Here is a 24,217-nt window from a genome sequence, read left to right on the forward strand (position 1 = left end):
CTAATTATTATACTTTTAAAATTTATCTATCCCGACAGCACTTAAATCAATCAACTGGTTGTGTAGTATTTCACTGTACAAATAAACCACAATTCATCCATTTATCATTCTCCTACAGGACAGTTAGGTTGTTTTAACTTTTTTGCTATTTCAACAAGGTTGGAGTGTTATCCTTGTGCATGTCTCCTTGTGTATGTACGCAACCATTCCTCTAAGATACTAGAAGTAGAATTGCTGTATTATAAAATATGAGCATCTTAAATTTTAGATTGAATAAGCGCCCCTTTGCCCTGGAGTCCAATCAGGGAGATGAAAATGGTGTTATCAGTGACGACCTCTGTCGAACTGATCAGTTGGGCTATCATCTAATGCTCTTAGTGGAGAAAAAAAGCTGCATTTACTGTCACAAGCCTTATTTAAATCATCTTTGTCTGCTTCCAAAATCCAAAGCAGAGAATATTCTAATTTGTCACTTAAATAACTACACAATACAATTGCTTCTAGAATGTCGTAGACAGATGATTATACATCCTATACCTGAATACTACCAAAGACAGAGAGCTCACAACCTCCCAAAGGAGCCCAGCTCTATTGGTTAGAAAGTTCTCTGTTAAATTGATCTGAAAACACATGGATGTCTGGGTTTCTGAACTTAAACCTCCTGTAAGTCTCTGCTGCTTCTATGTAAAAGGAGAGTGATAATAATACCTAACTCATAAGGTTGTGAAGATCAAATGAGTTAGTGTGTATGAATGTGTAGGTGTGTGTACATAAATGCATGTATATATACACATGTGTCATATGTTCATCTATGCAGAAGAGAGTGCATGAGAGAACAAGTGAGCTCCTGGTAGAAAATAGTCAATAAATAATAGCTGCAGCTATTATTCATATTCTTCTTCTTCTTCCTGTCATCCAATCCCTACCAAAAAAAGCTCATTCTGATAATGAATATTTACTAAGTATCTGCTCTATGCCAAAGACTATGCTAGGAGTCACAGAACCCTCACACACTTCTCTGTTGTTATTTCTAAGATCCTCTGTGACAATGCCAGCATAGAACGAGAGTTTAAAATGGTGGTTGTGTATTCAAATAATCCAGGTTTTGTTTAATCCCAACTATACCACTTCCTAGCTATGTGATTTGTAATGGTATTGATCAATTCACTGATAAGCACTTATCTCCCATGGTAAATATTCAATAAACATTAGCTAGATCTCAGCTTAATTGACCCAGCAATCCTAATCAGGGTTTCAGCCTGACCCTAAGCAGCTATGGATAGATGCTCTCAAAGTGTTTTTCTAGTCCTAAAGTTGGATTTTTCATATTCAGTGGAACATATTTGGGGGAGAAATTAGGAGGAATGGCCCACAACATTTTTAGAAGAAAGGCATTACACAAATCTAAATTCACAGGGGTAGGCTCTAACTCTTCCAAGTGGTGAGAAATCACTCTTTAGGAGCTCACAGACTAATTCATACTCTTGATGTGAGCAGAGCAAGGAAAAACAAGCAACTCCTGGAGTGATAGACATGAGATAAACACTATAAATGCTAAATATGTATAATCCTTAGCCACTAATGATGTTTTGGTTGACAATGTACCCCATACACATGATGGCTTTCTCATAAGATTACAATGAAGTTGAAAAATTCCTGTGGCCTAGTCAGGTCATAGCCATCAGTAATATTGTAGCACAATGTATAACTCATGAGTTCCTGGCAATGCTGGTGTGAACAAACCTACTGTTCTGCCAGTCGTATAAAAGAATAGCACATACAATTATGTATGGTACATACTCGATAATGATAATAAACAACTGTCACAGATTTGTATGCTTACTATATAAAAATATATATGCTATATATACTGTATTATACTTTTTATCATTATTTGACTGTACTCTTTATTTTTAAAAAATTTGCTATAAAACAGTATGTCACGTTGTACCCGTAGCAACAGCCCTATGCATCTTGTTTACCACCTTTCTCGATTGCATTATTTTCTCTTGTGCTTGATTTTATCTTTTGCTGTTTTGTATAGTAACATGGTGTATAGGCTTGTAACCTAGGTATACAGTAGGCTATACCATCTAGGTTTGTGTAAGTACACTCTATGGTGTTCACACAACCAAATCACCTGGAGATGCATTTCTCAATACGTATTCCTATCATGACTTCCTGAGGGTGGGTACTACTTGGTTCTCACTGGAGTCACAGGTAATGTTCAAAACCTCAGACTCTGGAGTCAGGCACTTCTGGGTTTGAATCTGGATGTGGTTCCTTATCAGCTATGTGATCCTTGACAAGTTGCATTTAACCTCCTTATGTTTCAGCTTCCTTTGCTGCAAAACATAGATGGTAATAGTACCTGCCTAAGGAACTGTACTCATTACAGTATAGACACAGTATATGCTCAATTAAAGCAAATTATTGTTACTATCTAACAAATGGCACCCTGTGAGTGACAAGTTTCCATTATCAGAAGATGACACTGTCTTCCTTTTCGAACTCTAAGCTCCTCATGGTTGGAGCCTGGTCTCTGCCTTCAGAAATTAAGCACGATGCCTTCCTTGTCACCTTGGGAACTTCTTTGGAAAGGAGGTTAAAAGGCTGGAGCAGCTTCTCTTCATCAGATGTGGGAACAGCAGTACCTCCACCAGTCTCAGATATATCTTGTCTCTCCCATCAGCCTGAGGGTTGCCAGCGTATGTGTGGCTGGCTCCCCTCCAGGCCACTCCGTGTAGAATCGATTCCCTTTTATTCTCTTCCTTCAGGCCCAGTAGACAAGAATGAGGAATGTGCAACCTCCCAGAGCAGGAAGGAGTAAGCTGAGCCTGGCTCTGGGGGGCCCTGGGACTCCATTCTGAGGGTCCAACAATTCTGGAGCTCCGAGGAAGTTATGAGAAGGCTCTTAGGAGACTGTGTTGGGCTCTGGAGGGGGCAACGAGTGAGTGCGAGGTTTCTTCCAGGTAAAATGTGAGAGAGCATTTACGTGGATGAAGGGTGAGAGGTGCCTCTGGTTAACTAGTGACAACTGGGTGGGGTGGGCCCACGCTACAGGATCTCTTCGACGGAGAAAAACTACGACTCCCAGGATGCCCCAGAGCTTAGCCCAGCTCTCCCGCCTGCCCACTGGTTGCGGGTCTAGCGAGCGGAGAAGCGGATTGGTTGCGCCGGTGCGGGACTCCCCCACTAGCAGGTTAGTGGGCGCCGCCAGCAGCAGACGTTGACCGGGCGCGAGGGGTTGGGGGGGGGGCCGGCTCGCCATTCTGGAAACGGCCGGGCGCTCTCTCCGTAGCTTAGCCGCGGGCTGGGAAGCGCGGGGCGGGGGCGGAGACTGCGTGGCGCAGGCGCGGTACTGGGCTTCTCCTGGGTCCCCAGACAGCTGGAGGAGATAAACAGAGCAGGAGGAGGGAGGGGAGTGCGTGTGTGAGAGCGCGCGAGGGAGTGTGAGTGTGTGTGAGCGCGGGTGTGAGGCTGTGCGCAGGGGCGGGCGGAGGCGCTGTCCGGCCCCGGCCAGGCGCCAGGCGGGGAGCATGGGAAGGGGCTAGAGCAGCCCGGGCCCCCCAGCCCCCTCCCCGGGATCCGCGCCCCCCCTCCCGGGAGAGGGGCCGGGCCCCCCGACGGACATGGGCTCCTGAAGTTACGCCGCCGCCGGTCCTGGGAAGAGGCCTGACAGGTACGGGGAGCCTCCCCCCGCTGCTCTCCGCGGGCGCGGAGGCGAGCGCTGGCGCCTGCAGCCCGGGCACACGGGCCGCTCGCTCCGGGCCGGCCCCAGCCCTGCCGGCCCGGGGGCCTGCGCTCGCCCGCCTCGGGGCTCCGGGCTGTCCCAGAGCGGATCAGGCCTCGCCGGGGTGGAGGGCAGAGTGGGCCGGGGGCGGGGTGGGCGCGGGGGGCTGGCGGAGACGTCGGGGGAAGGCTCTGCGAGTCCAGGGAGGCTCTGCGGCGGGAGAGGTGGAAGTCTTCCTATCCCGGGACTTTTCTGCGGACTTTTCTTTCTTTCTTTTTATTTTATTTTTTTTTTTGACATCTGATGTGGCGCGGGTGTCAGGAAGAAGAGGGCAGGTGGAAGTGCGGGGAGGGCAACGTTGATCTGATCTGTTCTCTTAGTTTCCTTCTCTCTCTTTCTCACTCTTTCACTCTGTACGCGCGCGCGCGCGCGTGTATGTGTCCGTCCGTGTCCAGGCTTCTGGCAGCCGCAGATGCCTTCCGTGACCCATGCTGGCACCAAACGGAACTCTGCCGAGGTGCTTCCACCAGGCGATTGTAGCGCCCGTACAAAGGGCCTTTACTTGGGACCGGGATATTTGGTACCAGTTTCAAAGGGTAAATAGGAAGTGTAGAGTAGAAGAGAGACTGCGAACCAGCAGGATCCAATTCTTGTTACCGAAAGCCAGTGGGACGCCCCCTTGCCAGCCAGGTTCATTTTGCCTGGTGCCCTCTGTGTCTCCTCTGCAGGTGTGCCACCAGGGTCTCTAGAAAAGAAGTATCAGAACTTATGACTAATGTCTAACAGTCTTATTTGACTCGTTCCCCCAAAGTCTGTTTCTTCTATGACTTTTAAAAAACTTCGAGGTAGTGGGTGAGCAACTTTAAAGTTTTCTTCCCAAGTTTGTGAGTTCAGAAGCTCGGTAGGATGGCTGTAGCTTCCCCATTCTTCCCAAGGGTGAAAAAGTTAAGCGTTTCCTTTTAACAAAGCCTGAAATAGTTTTTGAGAAGAAAACTGTTCTCAGGGCACGTCTTGACTCAGAGACGTTTTGAAATCCACACGTAGGGCACAGGTATGCCCAGTGGCCTGCACTAAGCTTTTCTGTACCCTACAGCCCTCCTTGAGTGTTGTTTCTGTTCACTAAGGTGAAGGAACTACTTGAGGCTATTTCTGGTTTGAGTTTTGGCTTATTCTTCCTTGTAATTCTTAGATTTTAAGAGATTGGATCAAATCTTGGCTGTTGCTAGATCCTCTGTCACAGACCAAGGAGTAACTAGTAGAGGTCCTTAGAGCTGAGTCTGAGACTAACAATGGATTTCTTCGTTGTGAATTGTTGTATTTCATTGGCAGGTGAGAAACATCCTTTTCTACTACGTTTGTGATCATGCTGCTTTAATTCTGGGGTCCTGCTATCCTTCCTTCTTTTGACCTATGTGGGGCACTTCTGTTCAAGTCAGCTCTATAGAATAGTTGAAAAACAATATGTATTTCTATCCAAGGCGCCTACCTTTGGGGTTGCTGAAGGAAAGAGAATGTGTGTAATGATTATGGTGATGGAGTTAAACATTTACAGTTTGCCAGTTTTGAGTTTTAGAATTGTCACACAGCTGACAATTTTTCTGGCTAGAAGGAACTCAGTATTGACTCATGGGACATCCTGTGTAAGGTATTTTCACACACCTTTTAGCATCTGGAAGGATACAACTGGAAATTTCGAAGCCCCTGCCTAAACGTGTATGGATCTTGAGGAGCAAACTGCTTGGAAAGACCCCACACTGTGGCTTTAATTATTTTTATTTTCTTCTCTCCTTTTTGAATTAGGAAATGTGGCCCACATGTGGAGCCCTGGGTGTCAGGAAGGGAATCGTAGACAACATGTAATACAGTGATACTTAACCTTTCCTTTTGGGTCACTGGTTTAAGGACACATCCTGTTTTCTTCTTTCATCCTCACCTTTTCAGATGCTCCACTGCATCTTTGGGCTGCCGTTGCAGATGGCCCACATAACTCCTAGGCTGTGCTTTCTTCTTAGCTGTCTAAGAAGAAAGCGCTTCAAAAACCTAAGCCCTGGAAGTTGCCATCAGAAACCCATCCCTTGGTATTACTTTTAATTCTGACTAATTTACTTTGAGAGAGATATACTAATTGGCATACATGCTCAAAAGTGACTGATATTTATTGGGGGCCTGGTATATGTTAGGCCCCTGTCCTGGGTTGTGTTTTTACTTTAACCCTCATGATTTCCCTGTGAGGTAAAAATCATTTTCCCTATTATATGTATGAAGATACAGATATCAAAGATGTTAAATAACTTGCTTAAGGTCACACAGCTAGTAAGGAAAAGGATCAGGATTCGAACCCAGGTCTGTCTCCTCTGGGGCTGTGACACGTGAGGAAGAGCTTAAAGGACCAAAGCTAAGAGCGGGGGTGGGGGAACATGATACTTGCCTGTAGATACCTGAAGAATTGTCATGTGGAAAGGGAACTGGACTTTCTCTGTGTGATTCTGGAAGGCAAACTAGGATCAAAGGATGGAAATTCCAAGAGGGTAGACAGCTTGATAGGAGAGAATTTGGCTCTCTACAAACAAAATGAGCTGCCTTGTAAGGGAGTGAGTTACCCATTTTTGGAGGTATTCAAGCAGAGGCTTTGCACTTTTTATAAAGGATGTGGTGGAGCATTTCGTACTTTTGTAATTGGACTAAGCGATCTTTTAGTATTTTAAGTTCTGTCATTATGTAAAAATTATATCAAACTCCTATCATTTCGATCTGCAAAAAACTAAAATATTTAATACGTTGTGCTAGGCACTTGCTAGACACTTTTCCTGTAATATCTCATTTAATCCTCAGAAATCTCCTATGAGATAGGTATTATCATTATGCCACTTTACAGATGAGGAAACAGAGGTTCCAGAAAGTTAAAAAAAAATATATGTCATAGGTTACACAGCTAGTAGTAGTAGGGCTGACATTTGAACCTGTCTGTACTTTCTTAGCTCTGTGACCTAGGGCAAATGATGTGTCCTCTTGGAGCTACAGCTTCCTCTATGAAATGAAACTTATGACAACAGCTACCTTACAGTGGGTTTTTGAAGACTAAATGATGTCATATACGCTTTTCCTCGACCTCACCGATTGCCCTCACAGGTTCATATTTGAGGGTAAAGGGGGACCACTTTGGTTTTTTCAGGATGAATTCAGACCTCACTGAAACTCTGAGAGTTCTGGGTTCATTCTTTATGCTATTAGTAATGGCTGCTGACTCCTCACGGGGCTTTGTGGCCTTAGTGACTAATACCTTAAAAACTTGAGGCCTGAATAAGAGGAGGATTCAGCCAACAGGTTGGAGTATAGGAGGCAGTGCCAGAGGCCTTGTGGAAAGAAAATTCTCACCCTACTGTAGAGTCAGATTCAGGGATCACTGTTTGCATTTTTATATTTAATGTCTTATTTTAGGATGAACAAGGTCATAACTGCTAGAGCTGTGACAGAGCTGGATGCCAATAATAATAACCCTTAATCCTCCCTGTAGCCATCTGGGGAGGTATTAACCCCATTTTCTTGGGGGGCGGGCAGAACAGGATCAGGCCTTGCCTAGGTAGCTGTACAGGGGCTTTTCGGCGGCAGTGTTAGGATCAGGAGAACCCTGGTAAAATTTTATTCTTGTTTATAACCTCCAGATTCTGTTTTCGGAAAGCATAAAACTGTGCTTATCCCTGAATCTTTTAGGGAGACTTTCTCAGAGTGGGAACCAGGCATTTCTGGTCGGGTAACTTCATCAGTCGAGGTCTGAGTGCTGATGACTTACCTGTTCCCTCTTGAGTCATACATCTATATGTACACAGCTGCAATTGAATTAGAAGGAAGCATTTCCAATGGATTGACTTAGTTTTCCTTGACCTTTCTACTAGAAGTAAAGTTACAGGGCGAAACTTCCAAGGCTTCCTTATGAGAGATACTTTAAAGTGTGGCAGGATTTGGACAGATGCAAGTTAAAGACAAAATCCAAGACTGTGGATGCTCTTAAATATAGTGAGAAAGGACAGCATTATTAAAATGTGCTCACTTTTCTCTCTTCATTCCCTTTCTTTACCAAAAGATAATTATGGCCCTAGGAGAAGGAAGGTAAATTAGCTATGATCACTAAAAAGGAAAATTCCGAAAACATCAAGGAAATTAATTTCACAAAGCTCAAATGGCAAAACAGAAGTCGTTCAGGCAGAGAAAACATCAAGGTGAGTTTTCCATCCAGAGTCTCCCACAAAGTGAAGGATTTCTTAGGATGGAATTCCACGGAGAAAGCTTCAGTCAGCCCCATATGGACTCATTTTAACCCAGAGCCTCAAAGATGACAAAGAACTTTTCCAAAGATGTTTAGCTGATGGGCCTGTCCTACCAACCGTACCTTTGCCAGATGCCGCCCTTTTGCCATCTTAGTCCATGACCCCGAAAAGAACTCTTTAAATTTGTGTTTGAGACCAGCAGAGCCAAAATGATTGTGATTCCTTAGCCTAACTCTAAGGAATGATAAGGGGCAAAATTTCTTTTAGGCAAAGCTACTTTGGCATAGTCTGATTAAAGGTAATATTAAAGTAATGTTAAAGATAGTAACTATTTTTTAATGGTCAACAGCCTGGATCCTGGACTTTATCTAATTTGACCCTCCATTTAATAACTCTAACTTTGGGCAAGTAAACTTCTCCATGCTTCAGATCTTTCATCTGTTAAATGGAGATAATAATAGTACCTGTCTTGAAGGGTTGTTATGAGGAGTCTTGTCAGATAACACTTGTAGAATGCTTAGAATGTTCAGTAAATGGTATTTGTCAGGCATTTTGCATGTGTGGCTCTTCCATTCCTCATCACTCCTCAAAGGTAGGCTTTACCATCCCCGTTTTATAGATTAGGAAACGGGGGTTTAGAAATACTGTCACGTAGAAAGTAGGTGGCAGAACTGGGATTTGGACCTCCACAGCCCAGTTCTTTTTATTTTATTATGTTAGTTCCAATGACTTTTATGCATTGGAAGTACATTTTTTTTCCTTTTCTATAGGATTGCTCCAATAGGAAAACCACCACAAATAGAGTGAAAGGAAACCCGCCTATATATTTTTGCATAATTCAGATGTTGAAAAGGGGTCAGTTGTCTCTCCTACTCGGGGCAGCTCCCTGCAGTGGGAGGCAGCATAGCCAGAGGAAAGAGAATACAGATGACTTGGGGCCCATCCCCACTCTGCTGCTACCTAGCAGTGTGTCCTTAGAATCGTAGGATAGTGGCATTGGAAAGGGTTTCGTAGCTCATCTCGGAATCGACCTCTCATTTTACAGATGGGGAAATGGGCTGAGAGAGTGAAATTCTCCACTCAGGGTCATACAGCTAGTGAGGGGCAGTGAGAGGCTGAGCCTGGCCTGGCCTGGCCTGAGGCGTGAGACCCTAGATCCCAGTCCAGTTCTTCTTCCTCAGTACCACACAGTGTTGCGCTTCAGCTCTCCTTTGTTAAATGGGGATGATAACAGCTTTCAAACTTCCTCACAGAGTTGTTGCGAAGTTCAAATAAAAAGCTTGTACAAAAGCACTCTCACAGGTATAAAACACTATGTATGGAAGGTAGTCAGTCATGTTAGTGTTCATTCTTCAAGTATTTACTGGCACATGTTAAGCCCACATTACTCCTCAGAGACGTGGGAGGATCAGTAGATAAATCAGATGAAGAGCTAGCCCTCAGGATGCTTTTAGTCTTTTAAGAAAGAGGAGTCACACAAATAACTACAGCTCAAGGTAGGAGACAGACAAAGGAAAGGGGAGAAACTAAATTTTCATAAGTTGTGATTGTGAGGTAGAAAAGAAGAAAAGGTTTGGGAACTTTTCTTTTTTATATCGAGATATAATTCACCATACCATAAAACCTAGCCTTTTAATTTATACAATTCTGCAATTTTAAATTTATTCACAAAGTAGTGCAACCATCACCATTATCTAATTCCAGAACATTTTCATCCTCTCCTCAGAGAAACCCATACTCTTTAGCTATCACTACCCATCCCAATCACTCCCATCTTCTCCCTCAGCCCTAGGGGCAACCAGTGATCTACTTTCTGTCTCTGTAATTTTTCTTGTTCTTGACAGCTTATATAAATTGATTCTAAAGTATGTATCCATTTGTGACTGGCTTCTTTCACTTAACATAATCTTTTCAAGTTCCATTGATATTGTAGCATGAATCAGTACTTCGTTCCTTTTTATGGCTGAATAATATTCCACCGTATAGCTATATACGACATTTTATTTACCCATCGATGGACATTTGGGGGCTATTACAAGCAATGCTGCTATGAACATTCATGTACAAAGTTTCATGTGGACATATGTTTTCATCCTCTTGGTTATCTATGTAGGAGTGGAATTTCTGGATCATACGGTAACTCTGTGTTTAACTTTTTAAGGGGAGGCTTTTCTTTAACTTTTTTTTTCTTATCGGAAATAATACTGTCACACTTAGTAAGTATTTACAGTGTGCCAATTATCCCGTGTAATTCTCACAACAGCACTGAGGTCGGTACTGTTATCTCTGTGGAACAGGCGAAGAAATAGCCAGTATTTCTTGAGCATTTACCCCATGCCAGGTATTGTGCTAAGTGTTTTACAATTCATTATCTCATAAAGGATCCCAGTGATCCTATGAGATAGATAGTAAGACCTATTCCTACATTGAGGTTTAAAAAAAAAAAAAAACAGTAATAGTTTTGCCCAAGATCACACAACCTATTGTGTAGTAGAGCCAGATTCAAAGTCAAGTTTCTTTCTGTCTAAAGCTGTTTCCTAATGGCTATTTCTATATTATTATAAAAGCAGTAAATGTTTACAATAGAAACTTAGAAAATACAGAGGAACAGAAAGAGAAAAAATCTCCTTTTGTCTTACCAGAGAGATGACCACTGGCTAACATTTTTGGTGTGTATCCTTTTTGTTACAGCGTTATAGATATGTGCACTTTCTGGTTTGTCTTTTTTTTACCCCCAAGGCTGAGATGGCTGTATGTATATGTCTTAAACCTGATTTTTAAACTATATATAATTGTTTTCCATTTCATTAATCAGTCTTCCATGTTTTGAATGACTCTATAATAGGAAAAAAAGATCTTCAAGAGGACTTTATTAGAGAGAAGTCCAAATATATACAAAGAAAACAGAATAGAACAGAATAATGAACGCTCGTGCACCCATATCTTATTTCAATAACTGTTAACATTCTGCCATGCTTGTTTCATCTGTACCTCCCCTGCTTTTCACTCGCCCCATTACATTTTTTAGGCAAAATTTACAAACATTAAAATACACTAATCTTGACTGTACAATTTTGACAAATGGAAATACCCATATAACCCATAGCTTCAATCCCCATGTAACCATACTCCCATCAATTTCTGGAACATTTCTTTTACTCTAGAAAGTTCTCAAGGTGTCTTTTCCTCATCAATCTCCATGCCCCTAGACCACATTTCTGATTTTTTTTTTTTTTACTATAGTTTTGCCTGTTCTAGAACTTCATATAAATGGAATCATACAGTATGTACTTTTTTATGTCTGGCTTCTGTTGCTCAGCATCTGTGAGATTCGTCCACATTTTTGTCTGTATCAGTAGTTCCTTTTTAAAAAATGTAATAACTTCATGGGGATATAATTCACATATACAATTCACCAATTCAAAATATACAATTCAGTTTTTAGTATTCTCACAGATATGTGCAACAATCATCATAGTCATTTTAGGACATATTTATCACCTCAAAAAAAATCCCGAACCATAATGAAATACTATTTCATGCTCACTAGAATGGCTATAATTTTTTTAAAAAGCAAGTGTGGATGAGCATGTGGAGAAATTGGAAACCTTATACACTGCTAGCGAGATTGTAAAATGGTGCAGCTGCTGTGGAAACCAGTTTGGCTATTCCTCAAAAAGCTAAACATAAGATTGTCATGTGACCCAGTGGTTCTCCTCCTATATATACCCACAAGAATGAAAACAGGTACTCAAACAGATACCTGTGCACGAATGTTCATAGCAGCACTATTCACAACAGCCAAGGATGGATAAACACAGGCATAGCAGTACTAACTCAGCCATAAAAAGGAATGAGGTGCTGATACACGCTAGGACATGGATGAACCTCAAAACATCATGCTAAGTGAAAGAAGTCAGACACAAAAGGTCACATATTGTAGAATTCCATTCATATGAAAAATCTAGAATAGGTAAATCCATAGATACAGAAAATAAATTGGTGGTTGCCAGGTGCTGGGGGGAGGAGGGAATGGGGATTGACCATTTAATGGGTATGGGGTTTTCTTCTGGGGTTTGGAAATGTTTTGGAACTAGCTAGAGTTGGTGGTTGCACAACATTGTGAATGTACTAAATACCACTAGATTTTACACTTTAAAAGGATTAATTTTGTGCTATATGAATTTCACTTCACTTTTTTAAAAAAAGGAAATATATATCCTTTAGCTATGACTTCTCTATCCTCTATCCCCCTCCAGCCCTAAGAAACCAGAAATCTTTCTATTTCTATAGATTTGCCTATTCTGGACAGTTTATGTAAATGGAATTATATGATAATGTGGGCTTCTTTCACTTAACTTAATGTCTTCAGGGTTCATCCATGTCGTAGCATGTATCTGTACTTCATACCTTTTTATGGCCGAATAACATTCCGTTGTATGGATATACCACATTTTGTTTATCTCTTCATCAGTTAATGGACATTTGGGGTTTCCATCTTTTAGCTATTATGAATAATGCTGCTATAAATATTCTTGTACGTATTTTTGTATGGAGTTCCTTTGTTTTCGACAGAGTTACTTTTTTTTCCTCCTGATCTCGCATTTCAAAGCAGCCAGAGGTGATTAAGACATCCTACACTCTGTGCCCCACCATCCTTCAATGGATCCCAATGTCAGCTTTGTCTCTCTGGTAGGGAGAAATGTTGCCATTGAGCATAGATAACAAGAGTTATCAGGTCTTAGTGGAATTCAGGTTTAGCTAACATCTATTGAGCACCTACTATGATCCAGGTACTATTTTGTACTTTACGTATCTATTTCATCATTTATTCCTCAAAACATTCCATTGAAATAGGTTGGCATCCCCATTTTACAAATAAGGAAATTAAAACTCAGGTTAAGTAACTTGTCTGAGTAGGTACTAATTGGTACAACGAGGGGTTGGAATTCAAGCCAAAGTATTTTAAGTCTGTTTCTCTTTTCTGCCACATTATCCAGAGCCCAAACAAGGACTATGGCACACCTGAAATGGGTGGTTCCCGATGTTTGTTTGGATATTACCGTTCAATCCTTGGTTCCAGATGAGTAATCTTTGCCAAGTATACTTTATTCTCGGGCTGATTGACCTCAGGCTATTATATTACTGGTACCCTTTGTGTTGTAAAGTAGATTAATTCCTCCAAATTGAGCTGTTAATTGAACTTTATTGTCTTATTAGCTTCCTTTATAATGGCAGAGTTCATGGAAGACTGTTTCCCAGTAGCCAAAGTTAAATGTTTGTGGAAAGGATGGGGTTAAGGGTGACATATTAGGCCTTGTAGGACTGCAGGAATAGATTACCTTTTGGGAGGTATGACATCTGCGTGGCAGCTTGCATTTTCTTTATAACATTATGTCACATGTTTTCCTCTGTGCCTCAGGTACTTTTATATTTTTCACATACTCAGCTCCCAGAAACTGGCTTCCTTTTTCCTCCTTTTCACTGAGTATCAACTAGAGCTGGCCTGCAATATCCTAAGTTACAGTAGACGTCATTCTTAAACCTTTGTACTCTAGTTAGAGAAAATTTTTATTGAGCTTTCATGTTCTGCAAAAAGATTACCCCTCAATGTTATTAGAGCTTTAAGTATGAAAATAAGTGTGTATCCAGTTAACTGTGCTCCCTTAGAATGAAGAATATACATTAGAAGTTGCTTGTGGTTAAAGTCCTCATTTTTCATTAGAGATTTCCAAGTCGTTTTTCTTTCTTTACTGTAATATGTTTAGTTGGTTTCCCCCACTGTCATTTTTATGCTTTCTTCTGAGATGTATGAATGAGTATAAACAATATTTATTTTTCCATGTTGTTCCTTCTGAATTTACTGTCCTAGATATTAATTTTGGTCATTCAGTTAAATTAGCCTTTTTCAGTCCCTTTATGGAGCTCTGATTACAATAGCCTTGGTGCCATTAATATTCAATCAATGACAACTATACTGTATGCTCTTGAAGACAAGGGTCTGTGTTTGGCTCATTCTTTGCCATATTTTCAAAGTGTAGCACAGTACCTAGCAAATAGGCATTGAAAATTTTATCTTATGGATTCTCGGAGTCACTTAAGTCTCTTTGCCTCTCAGCAGAACTGAACAGTATGTACTTGGCTGCACCAGAGGCTGAAATCTCCTTTATCTAGTCTTTTTTAGTGCTTAACCATATGTATAACTTCCTTTTGTTAATTCCAAATCATTCGTATGATTCCATACCTATTGCGTTCTTTACTCTGTAGAATTGACTGTTTCAGAGCCCTCCTTAAAATAATGATTTTAAAGTTTAACCATAATTAAATCTTCTCATATTCCAATAATAATATCCAAATAATCATTCATTGATCCGATTATATTTGAGAGACTTTTGGACTGAACTATGAAACTAGTTAAGCCTCTTGGTAGATGTGAGGGTATTTCTCTCCTAGTGTTTACCTTTTAAATAATCTCTATGTAGACGTGTTTCCAGTTCTGATCATCTGCCTATGAAAGTTTGCAGAAAGGCACTAAATTGCTGTTTTCCTTGAGAGAAGAGAAGGTGGGCTGTGCTCCAGAATGAGCTATCTGCCGTTATGCTATCACTTCTCAGGATGGGAACAGAAATGTCCACCAAAATGCCAACCGAGTTATATTAAATTTGATGTTTGGTTTTCTAAACCATCTCTATACTAGCCTGATACTGCTTTGAATCCCAGTTTCCATTTTGCCATTTGCCTGCATTATAGTGGTCTTTTGCTTGTCTGATTTCTCTGATTTTTCCTCCTCTCATTCCTTTTAGTACTTCCAAGCCACACACCAGCCTTAGTTAAAGCCCCTTGCCTTTTACTCTGTGCTCTTAGTATAGGTACTTAGTGTAAGTACTGTGTCTTTTATCTCAGTATTCCCCCATGTCTAGCACAGTGCTTGATACTTGGTAAATCCTCAGTCGATGTCTTAAGAAAATTAACGAACAAGAAGTAACAATTTAGTTGGCTCCGTTGGTCGATTCTCATAGTGATCATTACTCTAGAAAATTACCTACCATGGTAATTAAGAGTGCATACAGCACTGGGTTTGAATCTCTGCCCCAGCTGCAGTATTAGCTGTGTGACCTTGTGAAATTTGTTGTGAAAATTGTCTCTATGACTCTATACTTCCTCATCCATAAAGCGATAGTTATAGCATCTACCATACAAGCTCTTTGAGCCAGTTTTTCTCTATGGTCTTAGCTCTGGTCTCTCTCCTCAAAGGCATCCTTCCCTAGTTCTTTGTGATTTCTTGTCACTCATGTTTCAGCTTAAATGTCACCTTCTCAGGGAGCCCCTCTGTTACTGGGCGGCATTTGTGGTTGTAAGCAACGAAAACCAACTTTGGCTGATAATTGAAAGGATATTAGAGAAATTCACAAAATATCATGGAAGGCCGCAAAGCCAGGTTTAAAGAATGGTCTGGAACAAAGAAAACTGAGTAGCATCCAGGACCCACAGCCAGAATCATTCACAGAACCAGTCCATGAGGTCACTGCTGCTGCCACTTAGACAGTTTACACCACCACTACCAGCCGACTGGACCTTATAGCCGCCCCTTGCTGCCAGCATGGACTCTCTGTGTCCTCCGATTCTTCGATACCAGATCCCAGTTGAGTTCTGGGGACGATGTGTCCAGTTGGCATAGCCGGGGCCACCGGGGCCATAGACACACAGTTTAGCTTCAAGGGAGCCTCAGAAAGAAAATCGTAGTCTCCACCACTCTCACTTCGTATTGGAGGGTGCTCTGCCTCCCGCCAGACTTTTTAGATGGAGGACTTCCAGAATATATAAAGGTTTCAAATTCTGAGCAGTCAGGAAACTCCACAAATGTGCACTACATCTGATTTGACCTCAAGTCTAGCCCGTCAGTCACTCTCATGTCAGCTTGTTTTCATCATAGCGCTTTTCACTACTGGATATATTCTTATTTTATTTGTATTATTGTTTGTTATCTATCTCCTGCTAGAATGTAAATACCGTGAGAGTAAGGAACTCGCGTGTTTCGTTCACCGCTGTATTCCCCGGGCTTAGAATAGTACCTGACATACAACAGAAGCTTCTTTTGCTCATGTCTTGAATAAATAAATGAATGAATAAATGTAAAGCATTTAGCACAATTCCTGGTGTATAATAAGTGCATTACATTAGCCAATTTCCTATTTCTTAGCAGATAAATTATATTATTTTTCAAATAAAATTTTAAAATGTTGTACTACGTTATTTAATTTGACCCTCCCAGCAGTCTTCCAAAGAAAAGGGTGTTGGGGGGTGGGGGGAATGAGCCTTTTTCTGCCGAAGTGTACATGGCCCCTTCACTGTTTGTTCCTGTGCTTCCTGTATCTGTGAGTCACAGGAATGAGTGCTTACTTGGGGAAATTAAGAGACTTGATCAAAGCCACATAACTGGTCTTACTTAGTACCAGATATACTTGCTGAGTTCGGTGTTCTTTCCATTATGATAAGCCTCACCTATATTCTTGGTAATTGTGGGGAAAATTACTGCTGTTTTGGTTTTGATCATTATGTCACGAACCAGGGCCATAAACACAGTTGCAGGCCAGTGTTTAGTTTCTATCAGTTTGTTCAAATTCACATTTTTAATTTGCTGGCCAGAGGCCCCGACAAAAGCCCTTGTGAAAATGGCATTGTTCTCAGTTGATATCTCTGAATATTCTTCATGCTCACAGGTTTTGTGATCTTAAATAGTGCCAGTGACTTCCATCCTTGGCGATGCTCAGTGAGATGCAATGCTGGATGGCTTCCACATCGTAAGGAAAGTTCTTATCCTTTTAAGAGCTTGTGATCCCAAAATAGATCATGGAGGCATGAGCTCCAAAGAACTCTGGCTAAATGGGAATAGCAAATCAGGAAGCAAGGGTTTTCATTGTCCTACTATGTGCCTGCCACTAAAGAAAAAAATATATATCTGCAGTAACATAGTGTATATATAGTTTCCATTCGTGGTTAAATGCCAAAGGAAAGAAAAGAGTACACGCACAGATCAGATGGAGAAGGTGTGATTTCAAGAGCGTGTGTTAGGAATCTGCAAAACATTGAATTACCATATGATCCAGCAAAAAAACTTGAAAACATCTGCAAAGATAAATGCACTCCGATGTTCATAACAGTGTATTCACGGTGGCCAGGACATGGAAGCAACCGAAGTGTCCTGTGATAGATGATTGGATAAAGAAGATGTGGTACATACATACTATAGAATATTACTTAGCCATAAGAAAAGATGGAATACTGCCATTTGCAACAACATGGATGGACCTCAAGATAATCATGCTAAGTGAAATAAGCCAGGCAGAAAAAGTTGAAAACCACATGATATCACTCATGGGAGATATAAAACTGAAAGTAACAAACAAACATGACAAGCAAACAGAGACTCATGGACAACAGACAGTGGATTAGTGGTTACCAGAGGGAAGGGGGAGGGAGGAGGTAAATTAGGGGTAAAAAGAGTCAAATAATTTGGTGACAGAAGGAAATCTGACTCTGGGTGGTGAACATACAGTGCAATATATATACACACACACACACACACACACACACACACATACATATACATACATATATATATACACACACAACTTTCTGTTGAATGATATACTTGAAACATTTGATTTCATTAATGTCACCCCAATAATTTTTAATTAAAAATTTCACAAAAAAGATTTAGGTGGAAAATAATAAGGGGTTGGGAAGAAAGAGACCTCCTGTGTGGCTCCAGTGGTGGAACGAGGACCAAAAGGTAAAAATAACAGGAAGCAGAACTTTGTTTTAAAACCTAGGGCTTCATTTTTTCTCTAGCGTTTGTTTTACTTACAAATCGAATGTGCTTTTGTGGAAAAAATTTGAAAATGTCAAAAAGTAGAAGAAAAAAAACTATTATACAAAGGTAGCTATTATTATTATTATTATTATTATTATTATGGTAATGCTGGTTAATGAAATCCAGTAAGTTTCAGGTGTACAAATAATCAGCGAGGCATATATATATATTGCATTGTGTGCTATTATTATTTTTAATATTTCCTTTTTAAATGTAACTGTGATGTTTATTGAAAGAACATGTTATATAAACATTTGATGTAATATAAACATTTTTCCTTCATAAGTAGCATTTCTAATGCTACATAATTTCACTTGGCTATACATTATTTAACTTTTCTTTCACTTGAGTGGCTTTAACTTTTTTGCTTTTACAAAATCTGTGATGAATCTATTTGGGCATGGAACTCTTTTATTTTTTATATTTTGTGTTTTCTTATGGTAAATTATCAGAAACGAGATTACTAGGTCTTCCTAGCCATCAATTGTATTACAGGAATAGGTTACTTCAAGAGGTAGTAAGATCGAAAGCCTACCTATCAGGATGTTGAAGAGGGAGTTCTTTTTCAGATTGGATCTTGGACAGCATTACATCTCCTGTCCACTCTTCGATTCTCTGAATCTGTTTGGGGGTTGTATGTGCTGTCTGTGATACTGATTTGGTTTGGAGGCAAGCCAAGCTGAGGGTCAGGGATTTGAAACATAATTAAAAGCTTCAGACCGGTTGTCACAGTTGCATACTGAGCAAGTGAAACATGATCTCCTTCTTGCTGTGTGCCCTGTTCTTACTTTCAGGATACGCTTCCATCTTCCTTCATACTCGTATCCAACTCCCCATTTTCTGGTGAAGCATACACAACTCCTTCAATGTTTGTTCCAGTACTTGTGTGGTTGTGAGTCATTGTCTCCCTACCACCACCCTTTCCACCCTCCAGAGGTTCTTCATCACTGTAGAGCAGGGGCAGCCCACCATGTTGTAAATCAGAGGCAATATAGCCAGTTCACTGATTAGGCTGGTGGGCTATTTTAGGGTTGGAATCAGGGTTCCGAAGCCACCTTACTCCATCCCATAAGCTTTGATGATTTTTCCCCCCAGGTAATTAAATGTGTGTCGTGTGGACCTGGGCTTGGCTGGAATGCTCAAGGGTCCCGAAGACCCTTCTATAGCTTCCTTCTTTTGAATCCATTAAGAGAAGATGGCAAAAGTCAACATAACTAGAGACCTCATCCGTAGGCAGATCAAGGTAAGCAGCCCAAACCGTCTGAACTAGAGCATGATCATGGTCTTTTCTTCTCCACAGGTTCAGTTTATAGCCAGAGACACAAGTCTAGAGTCAATGAGTTACCTAAAGTTACATAGCTAATTAGTGGCAACTCCAGACTAGAATCAAGCAAGGCCTCTTGACTCCCATATTCCTTTACCCAAGAACATGGAATTCATGGAGATTCCTCTAGCCAAGTGCTTGTACCTGGGCCGCTGAGGTCAATGGAGGCTGGTGAAAGAGGAGTCATCCATGAGTTGTGTATGTGTGTGGGCGGGGGGAGAGCAGCGGGAGTAAATATAGTTTCTTCCTGTTGCTCCAGCTGCTAAATTAAACATGTAACAGAACCTGGGAGTCTTAGTCCCAGTTCAGCTTAGGCTCCCTTTTCTTTGAGTGTCTTTTATACTAAAGCCTGCACCTGACCTCTGCAGGATATACACAGAAGACACTCCAATACTGTGAGACGAATGGATGACTGGGCAGTCAAGTTCGTTCAGTGAAGTAGCCCAGGCTTTGTTGCAGAAACCCTCCACTAAGGAGCACAGGGGTTTAATGCAAGAGGTTCATCCAAGACATGATACACTTCTCTAGTAAGAACCCCAAGCTGGGGTCAGGAGCTTAATCTCACCATTACCCTAATTAACTACCAGTAGGACTTGACTTATTTTATCTCGTGTGCCTCCATTTTCTGTTAAGTGATGTTGTTAAGTGATGTTAAGATAATAACGTCTGTCTGCCTGCAGACAGATCTTGAGAACGAAATCCAAAAGAACATGAGAAAGTTCTTTGAAAAGGTTAAGTGCTAAAAAAAATTTTAATTAAAAATCTTTTAAAATTGAAATGGCATGCAGCATAAGCTGTGGTCACCATCCAGAACGCCTGAGTGTATGCCTCCGTGTGCACCAGGTCCTTGGTGCACGTTAGTCTGTTTCGCATATTTTTCTCTGCGTCCCTGAATCTTTTTGGAACTTTGTCTGTGTATGGGATTTTTTGTGATTTCATTAGACTGGTGGCCCTCAAGGGCAAGGACTGTTTCCTTGAAGCACAGAATTACAGAGTTGGAGGGACTATGCAAATTATTTTTTTTCCTTCGTATATCCCTCACCCTACGATTCCTAAATATTATGCCCACCCTTTCCAACCTAAGTATGGAAACATTCTCTATTTTTTGTTTCCAATTTTTTATTTCCCTTTTGTCAATTTTTATTTTTTATTTTTTTTTTTTTTTGTGACTCAACAGGCTCAACTTAGTGTTTAATTATATACCGTTCTGTTATTCTCTAATTCCTGCCCAAGAATAGTGTAAGCTCCGGCAGGCCAAGGCCAATTTCTTGTTATCGCTCCCGTGGTGCCTGGCTCAGTGCTGGGTCTATAATAGGCACATAGTAAATCATTTTGAATTAAATCAATGAAACTGCGCCATTTGTTTCTGTTCCCCAGGAGCGCGGTGCCCTGAGCTTTGAGCGGCGCTACCACGTCACTGACCCCTTTATCAGACGGCTGGGCCTGGAGGCAGAGCTGCAGGTAAGAGATCCAGGTCTCCCTAGATGCAGGTAGCCAGCTCTCCATTCTCTGTCTGCAGACTCCCATTGGCATTCTTCAGATCATAAACAAGTTTTTCTCTGCAGGCCAGAGCTGAAAGTTAGCTCTCCTTTCCAGCAGTTTTATTAGGCGGGTAAATCTGAATCAAGATTAGTGATTGATACGGTCACACAGGAATTATTTCGTGGTGATATTATTTGCTTTTTGCTTGGAAAAAGTTGTTGAATTACATACCACTGTTTTTACTATTGGCTTGGACAATAATAATTCTTAACTTTATACAAGAATTTAGTTTCCAACATATTTTCTTACACATACACACATTTTCTCATTTGAGCTTCAGAGAAAGGCTATGGGGAGGTAGATAGGGAGTAGATATTACGAAAACAACAGTAACAACAAAGCAGGTTTTGAAAAACCAGGCACCTTGTCCAATGTCGTCCTTTCTAGTCCATGGAGAGCTAGACTTTCAGTCCAGAAGTTCCACTTCTTCACTGTTTGACACAGAGACACTCTGTTAGTTCCGTCTCTTTTTCTTCCTCAAGATCATGTTTTGAATCCAACTTTTAGCCCTCCTTTACAACTTAACGTTATCTGCTTGTTGAGTAAGAATTCTCTTTGCTTCCTTCAGGTTAGTGTTTTTAAATGCTTGTGTAGGTCTTAGAAAAAGGCTAGAAGGAAATTTAGTGAATGTTAACAGTGTTATTTCAAGGTAGTGAGATTATACGTGATTGTTATAGCTTTCTTTTAAATACAAACTTATCTATTATAAAATATAACTACATTGATAGTAATATGGAAATGATAAGTAAAAATTACTCCTTAGTGCCACCTCCCTAATAAAATTACTCTTAGCATTTTGCATACTTCCTTTTATTTCCTGCACATTTTTACATAAATATAATCATAATTAATAATTGAATTTTGTATCTTTTTTAAGTTAATGCATAATAATCCTTTTCTCCATATTACTAAGTAGCCTCCACAACTTTTACTTAAAATTTTTTTCTGATTATAGAAGTAATAAATACCATAGTAGAAAATATGGAATAGACAGAAAAATATAAAGAAGAAAACAAAAGCACTTTTAATTCTATCATCTAGAGATAAGAATTGTTAATGTTCGATGCACTACCTTTATATATTATGAAGCAGAATGCCTGTTAAGAGGTAGACATTGGAACTTGGTAAATTTGCTTTCAAGTCCTGTCTTCTCCGCAGCTCTGTAGCCTTGTGCAAGTTACCGCTCGTTTCCTGATCAGTAAAATAGAGCAATAACTGAGAATTGTTGTGATGATTAAATGAGAAGATTTATTTGAAGCACTTAATACCGTGGCTGGATCATAGCAAGCTAATTCAATAAAATAACAATTATGATTGTTAAGTCTTCCAGTTTTTTTTTCCCCATTGTTATATAAAATTTTTCCCTATAAAATGGGACTCATAACATTTGCACCAGTTGTCCCTAACCATTTTGGCACCAGGGACCGGTGCTCCTACAAGAATCTAATGCTCGACGATCTGAGGTGGAGCTGAGGCGGTGATGCTAGCACTGGGGAGCGGCTGCAAATACAGATGAAGCTTCGCTCCCTGGCCCGCTGCTCACCTCCTGCTCTGCAGCCTGGTTCCTAACAGGACACAGACTGGTCCATGGCATGGGGGTTGGAGAACCTTGATTTCCACAGTTCGGTAAACTCTTTTATACTTTTATATCTTGATGATTTTTCCATATCTCTAAAAATTCTTTGAAAACATGATTTTTTGATATATTTTTATTATTATTATTATTATTATTATTATTATTTGAGTTTTTCTCCATATTTCCTTCAGAACATAACTCAGAGTACTTCCCTGTAAGTGCAGTTGGATCTGGGGCCTGGAAGATTTTACCTCCAAGGGGATATTCGGTAATGTCCAGAAACAATTTTGGTAGTCAAAAACTGGAAGGGTACAACTGGCACATAGTGGGTAGAGGCTAGGGATGCTGTTAACCATCCTCCAATGCATGGGACAACAAAGAATGTGCCACAGAGAATTATGCAGCCCCAAATGGCAGTCATGCCGAGGTTGAGAAGCCCTGTGCTGGTGGGTGCTGAGTAGACACTGACCCCTGGCCGGCAGGGCTTCTTTTGCCTGTGCCTCCACCCAGCCCATATTATCTTTACCATCTCTTCCTGGTTTGATAACTTTGTCCAGAATGGACTTGGAAACTCTATGAATACAAAACAGGATCCCATGTATTGTTTCCCAAGGTCTGGAACTTGAAAACAATTATGTGAAGGTGAACTGTTCCTAAAGGCCACCTTGCCAGGACCTGCAGGAGCAGTGTGGAATATAAAGGGATGTACACAGGTTTAGCTGTTAAAAGAGAGAGAGAGACAGAGAGAGACAGAGAGAGACAGAGAGAGAGAGAGAGAGAGAGAGAGAGAGAGAGAGAGAGAGAGAGAGAGAGAGAGAAACCTAGTTTAAATCTCAGCTTTGCCTCTTATGAGACTTAGAGAAGTGAGAGCAGATGGAAAGAAGACTGAGAGAAAAAATAGGTTTAGAAGAGAAACAGGTTAGACATGTTAAGTTTGGGCACCTGTTGGATAGCTCTGTGGAGATGTCAGGGAGGCAGTTGGTGGTAGTAATCGGGAGAGAGCTCTGGACCATAAGGAGAACTCTGGAGACTTCCAGTGTCCATGGAGCCTTCAGGAATAGAGTCCAAGACCTAGCTCTGAGGCACTCCAGCTTTCAGAAGTTGTTTACAAGTTAAGGAGATTTAAAAAAAAAATGATCAAGAAAGAGCAGTCAGTGAAATAGAAAGGAAACAAAATGAGCAGAGTGTAAAGGCAAAGTAATGAAAGTATTTCAAGAAAGAAAGAATGGTTAGTTGTACTCAGTGCTTCTGAAGCTGTGTAAGATGAGGACAAAACATGGACTGTGGGCTTGAACAGAGCAGTTTTATTGGAGTGGTGGCAAGAGATGCTAGATTGGAGGGTTGAAGAGTGAGTTGGAGGTGAAGAAGCAAGGGTAAACAACTCTCTCTTTTTCTTTGTTTTTGTTTTTTTTAAGGGGGTGACGGAAATAAATTTATTGCAGATTTTTTTCCCCAGATGAAAGGAAAGATAGACTATAAGCAGTAAAAAGAGTAAACCACAAGAGTTCCCTTCTCTTGCCCCTCTACCTCTGCTCTTTACCTTTCTTCTGCTCACTACCTGGGCAGCCGAACCTGCATGGATACATCAGTATTCTCTCTTGTCCTTTGTCTTCTGGTTGGCTTTAACCACTGGGGAGTCATTATAGGAGATTGGAGAAATAACGACTTTTTTAAATTATTATTCTTTTTGCTTCCTCCCTTCAAAGTCATTTTGTTTTGTTTTGTTTTCCAGCTTTATTGAGTTATGTAGACAATTCTTGAAGAACTTTGTTTGCAAAAGGAAGCAGAGAAATGGCACAGTAGCTGGAGGGGTCTGTGAGCCCAAAGGAGGATTTATGAGAATGAGAAGAAATGCTAGAGCATGTTTGCATGTTGATGAGAGAGGAAGGGGATTGCTGATATA

The 24,217-nt window shown here is 40.8% G+C and overlaps 1 protein-coding gene across 2 annotated transcripts in view; it reads left to right on the top strand.

The window, feature by feature from the left end:
• The first annotated feature begins 3,267 nt into the window (after positions 1 to 3,267).
• Positions 3,268 to 24,217, top strand: part of WDTC1 (WD and tetratricopeptide repeats 1) — a 58,996-nt gene continuing 38,046 nt past the window's right edge. The window contains exons 1-3 of one of the 2 annotated variants that reach the window (XM_016132024.2): positions 3,268 to 3,682; positions 18,968 to 19,115; positions 20,574 to 20,657. In XM_016132024.2, the coding sequence (XP_015987510.2) occupies positions 19,068 to 19,115; positions 20,574 to 20,657 (132 nt within the window). In that variant the 5' untranslated portion in view covers positions 3,268 to 3,682; positions 18,968 to 19,067. The remainder of the gene's footprint in view (positions 3,683 to 18,967; positions 19,116 to 20,573; positions 20,658 to 24,217) is intronic. The other variant, XM_016132023.2, reaches the window with a different exon arrangement.

Source organism: Rousettus aegyptiacus, unplaced genomic scaffold, assembly GCF_014176215.1.
Source record: "Rousettus aegyptiacus isolate mRouAeg1 unplaced genomic scaffold, mRouAeg1.p scaffold_m13_p_1, whole genome shotgun sequence".
Classification (NCBI taxonomy): domain Eukaryota; kingdom Metazoa; phylum Chordata; class Mammalia; order Chiroptera; family Pteropodidae; genus Rousettus; species Rousettus aegyptiacus.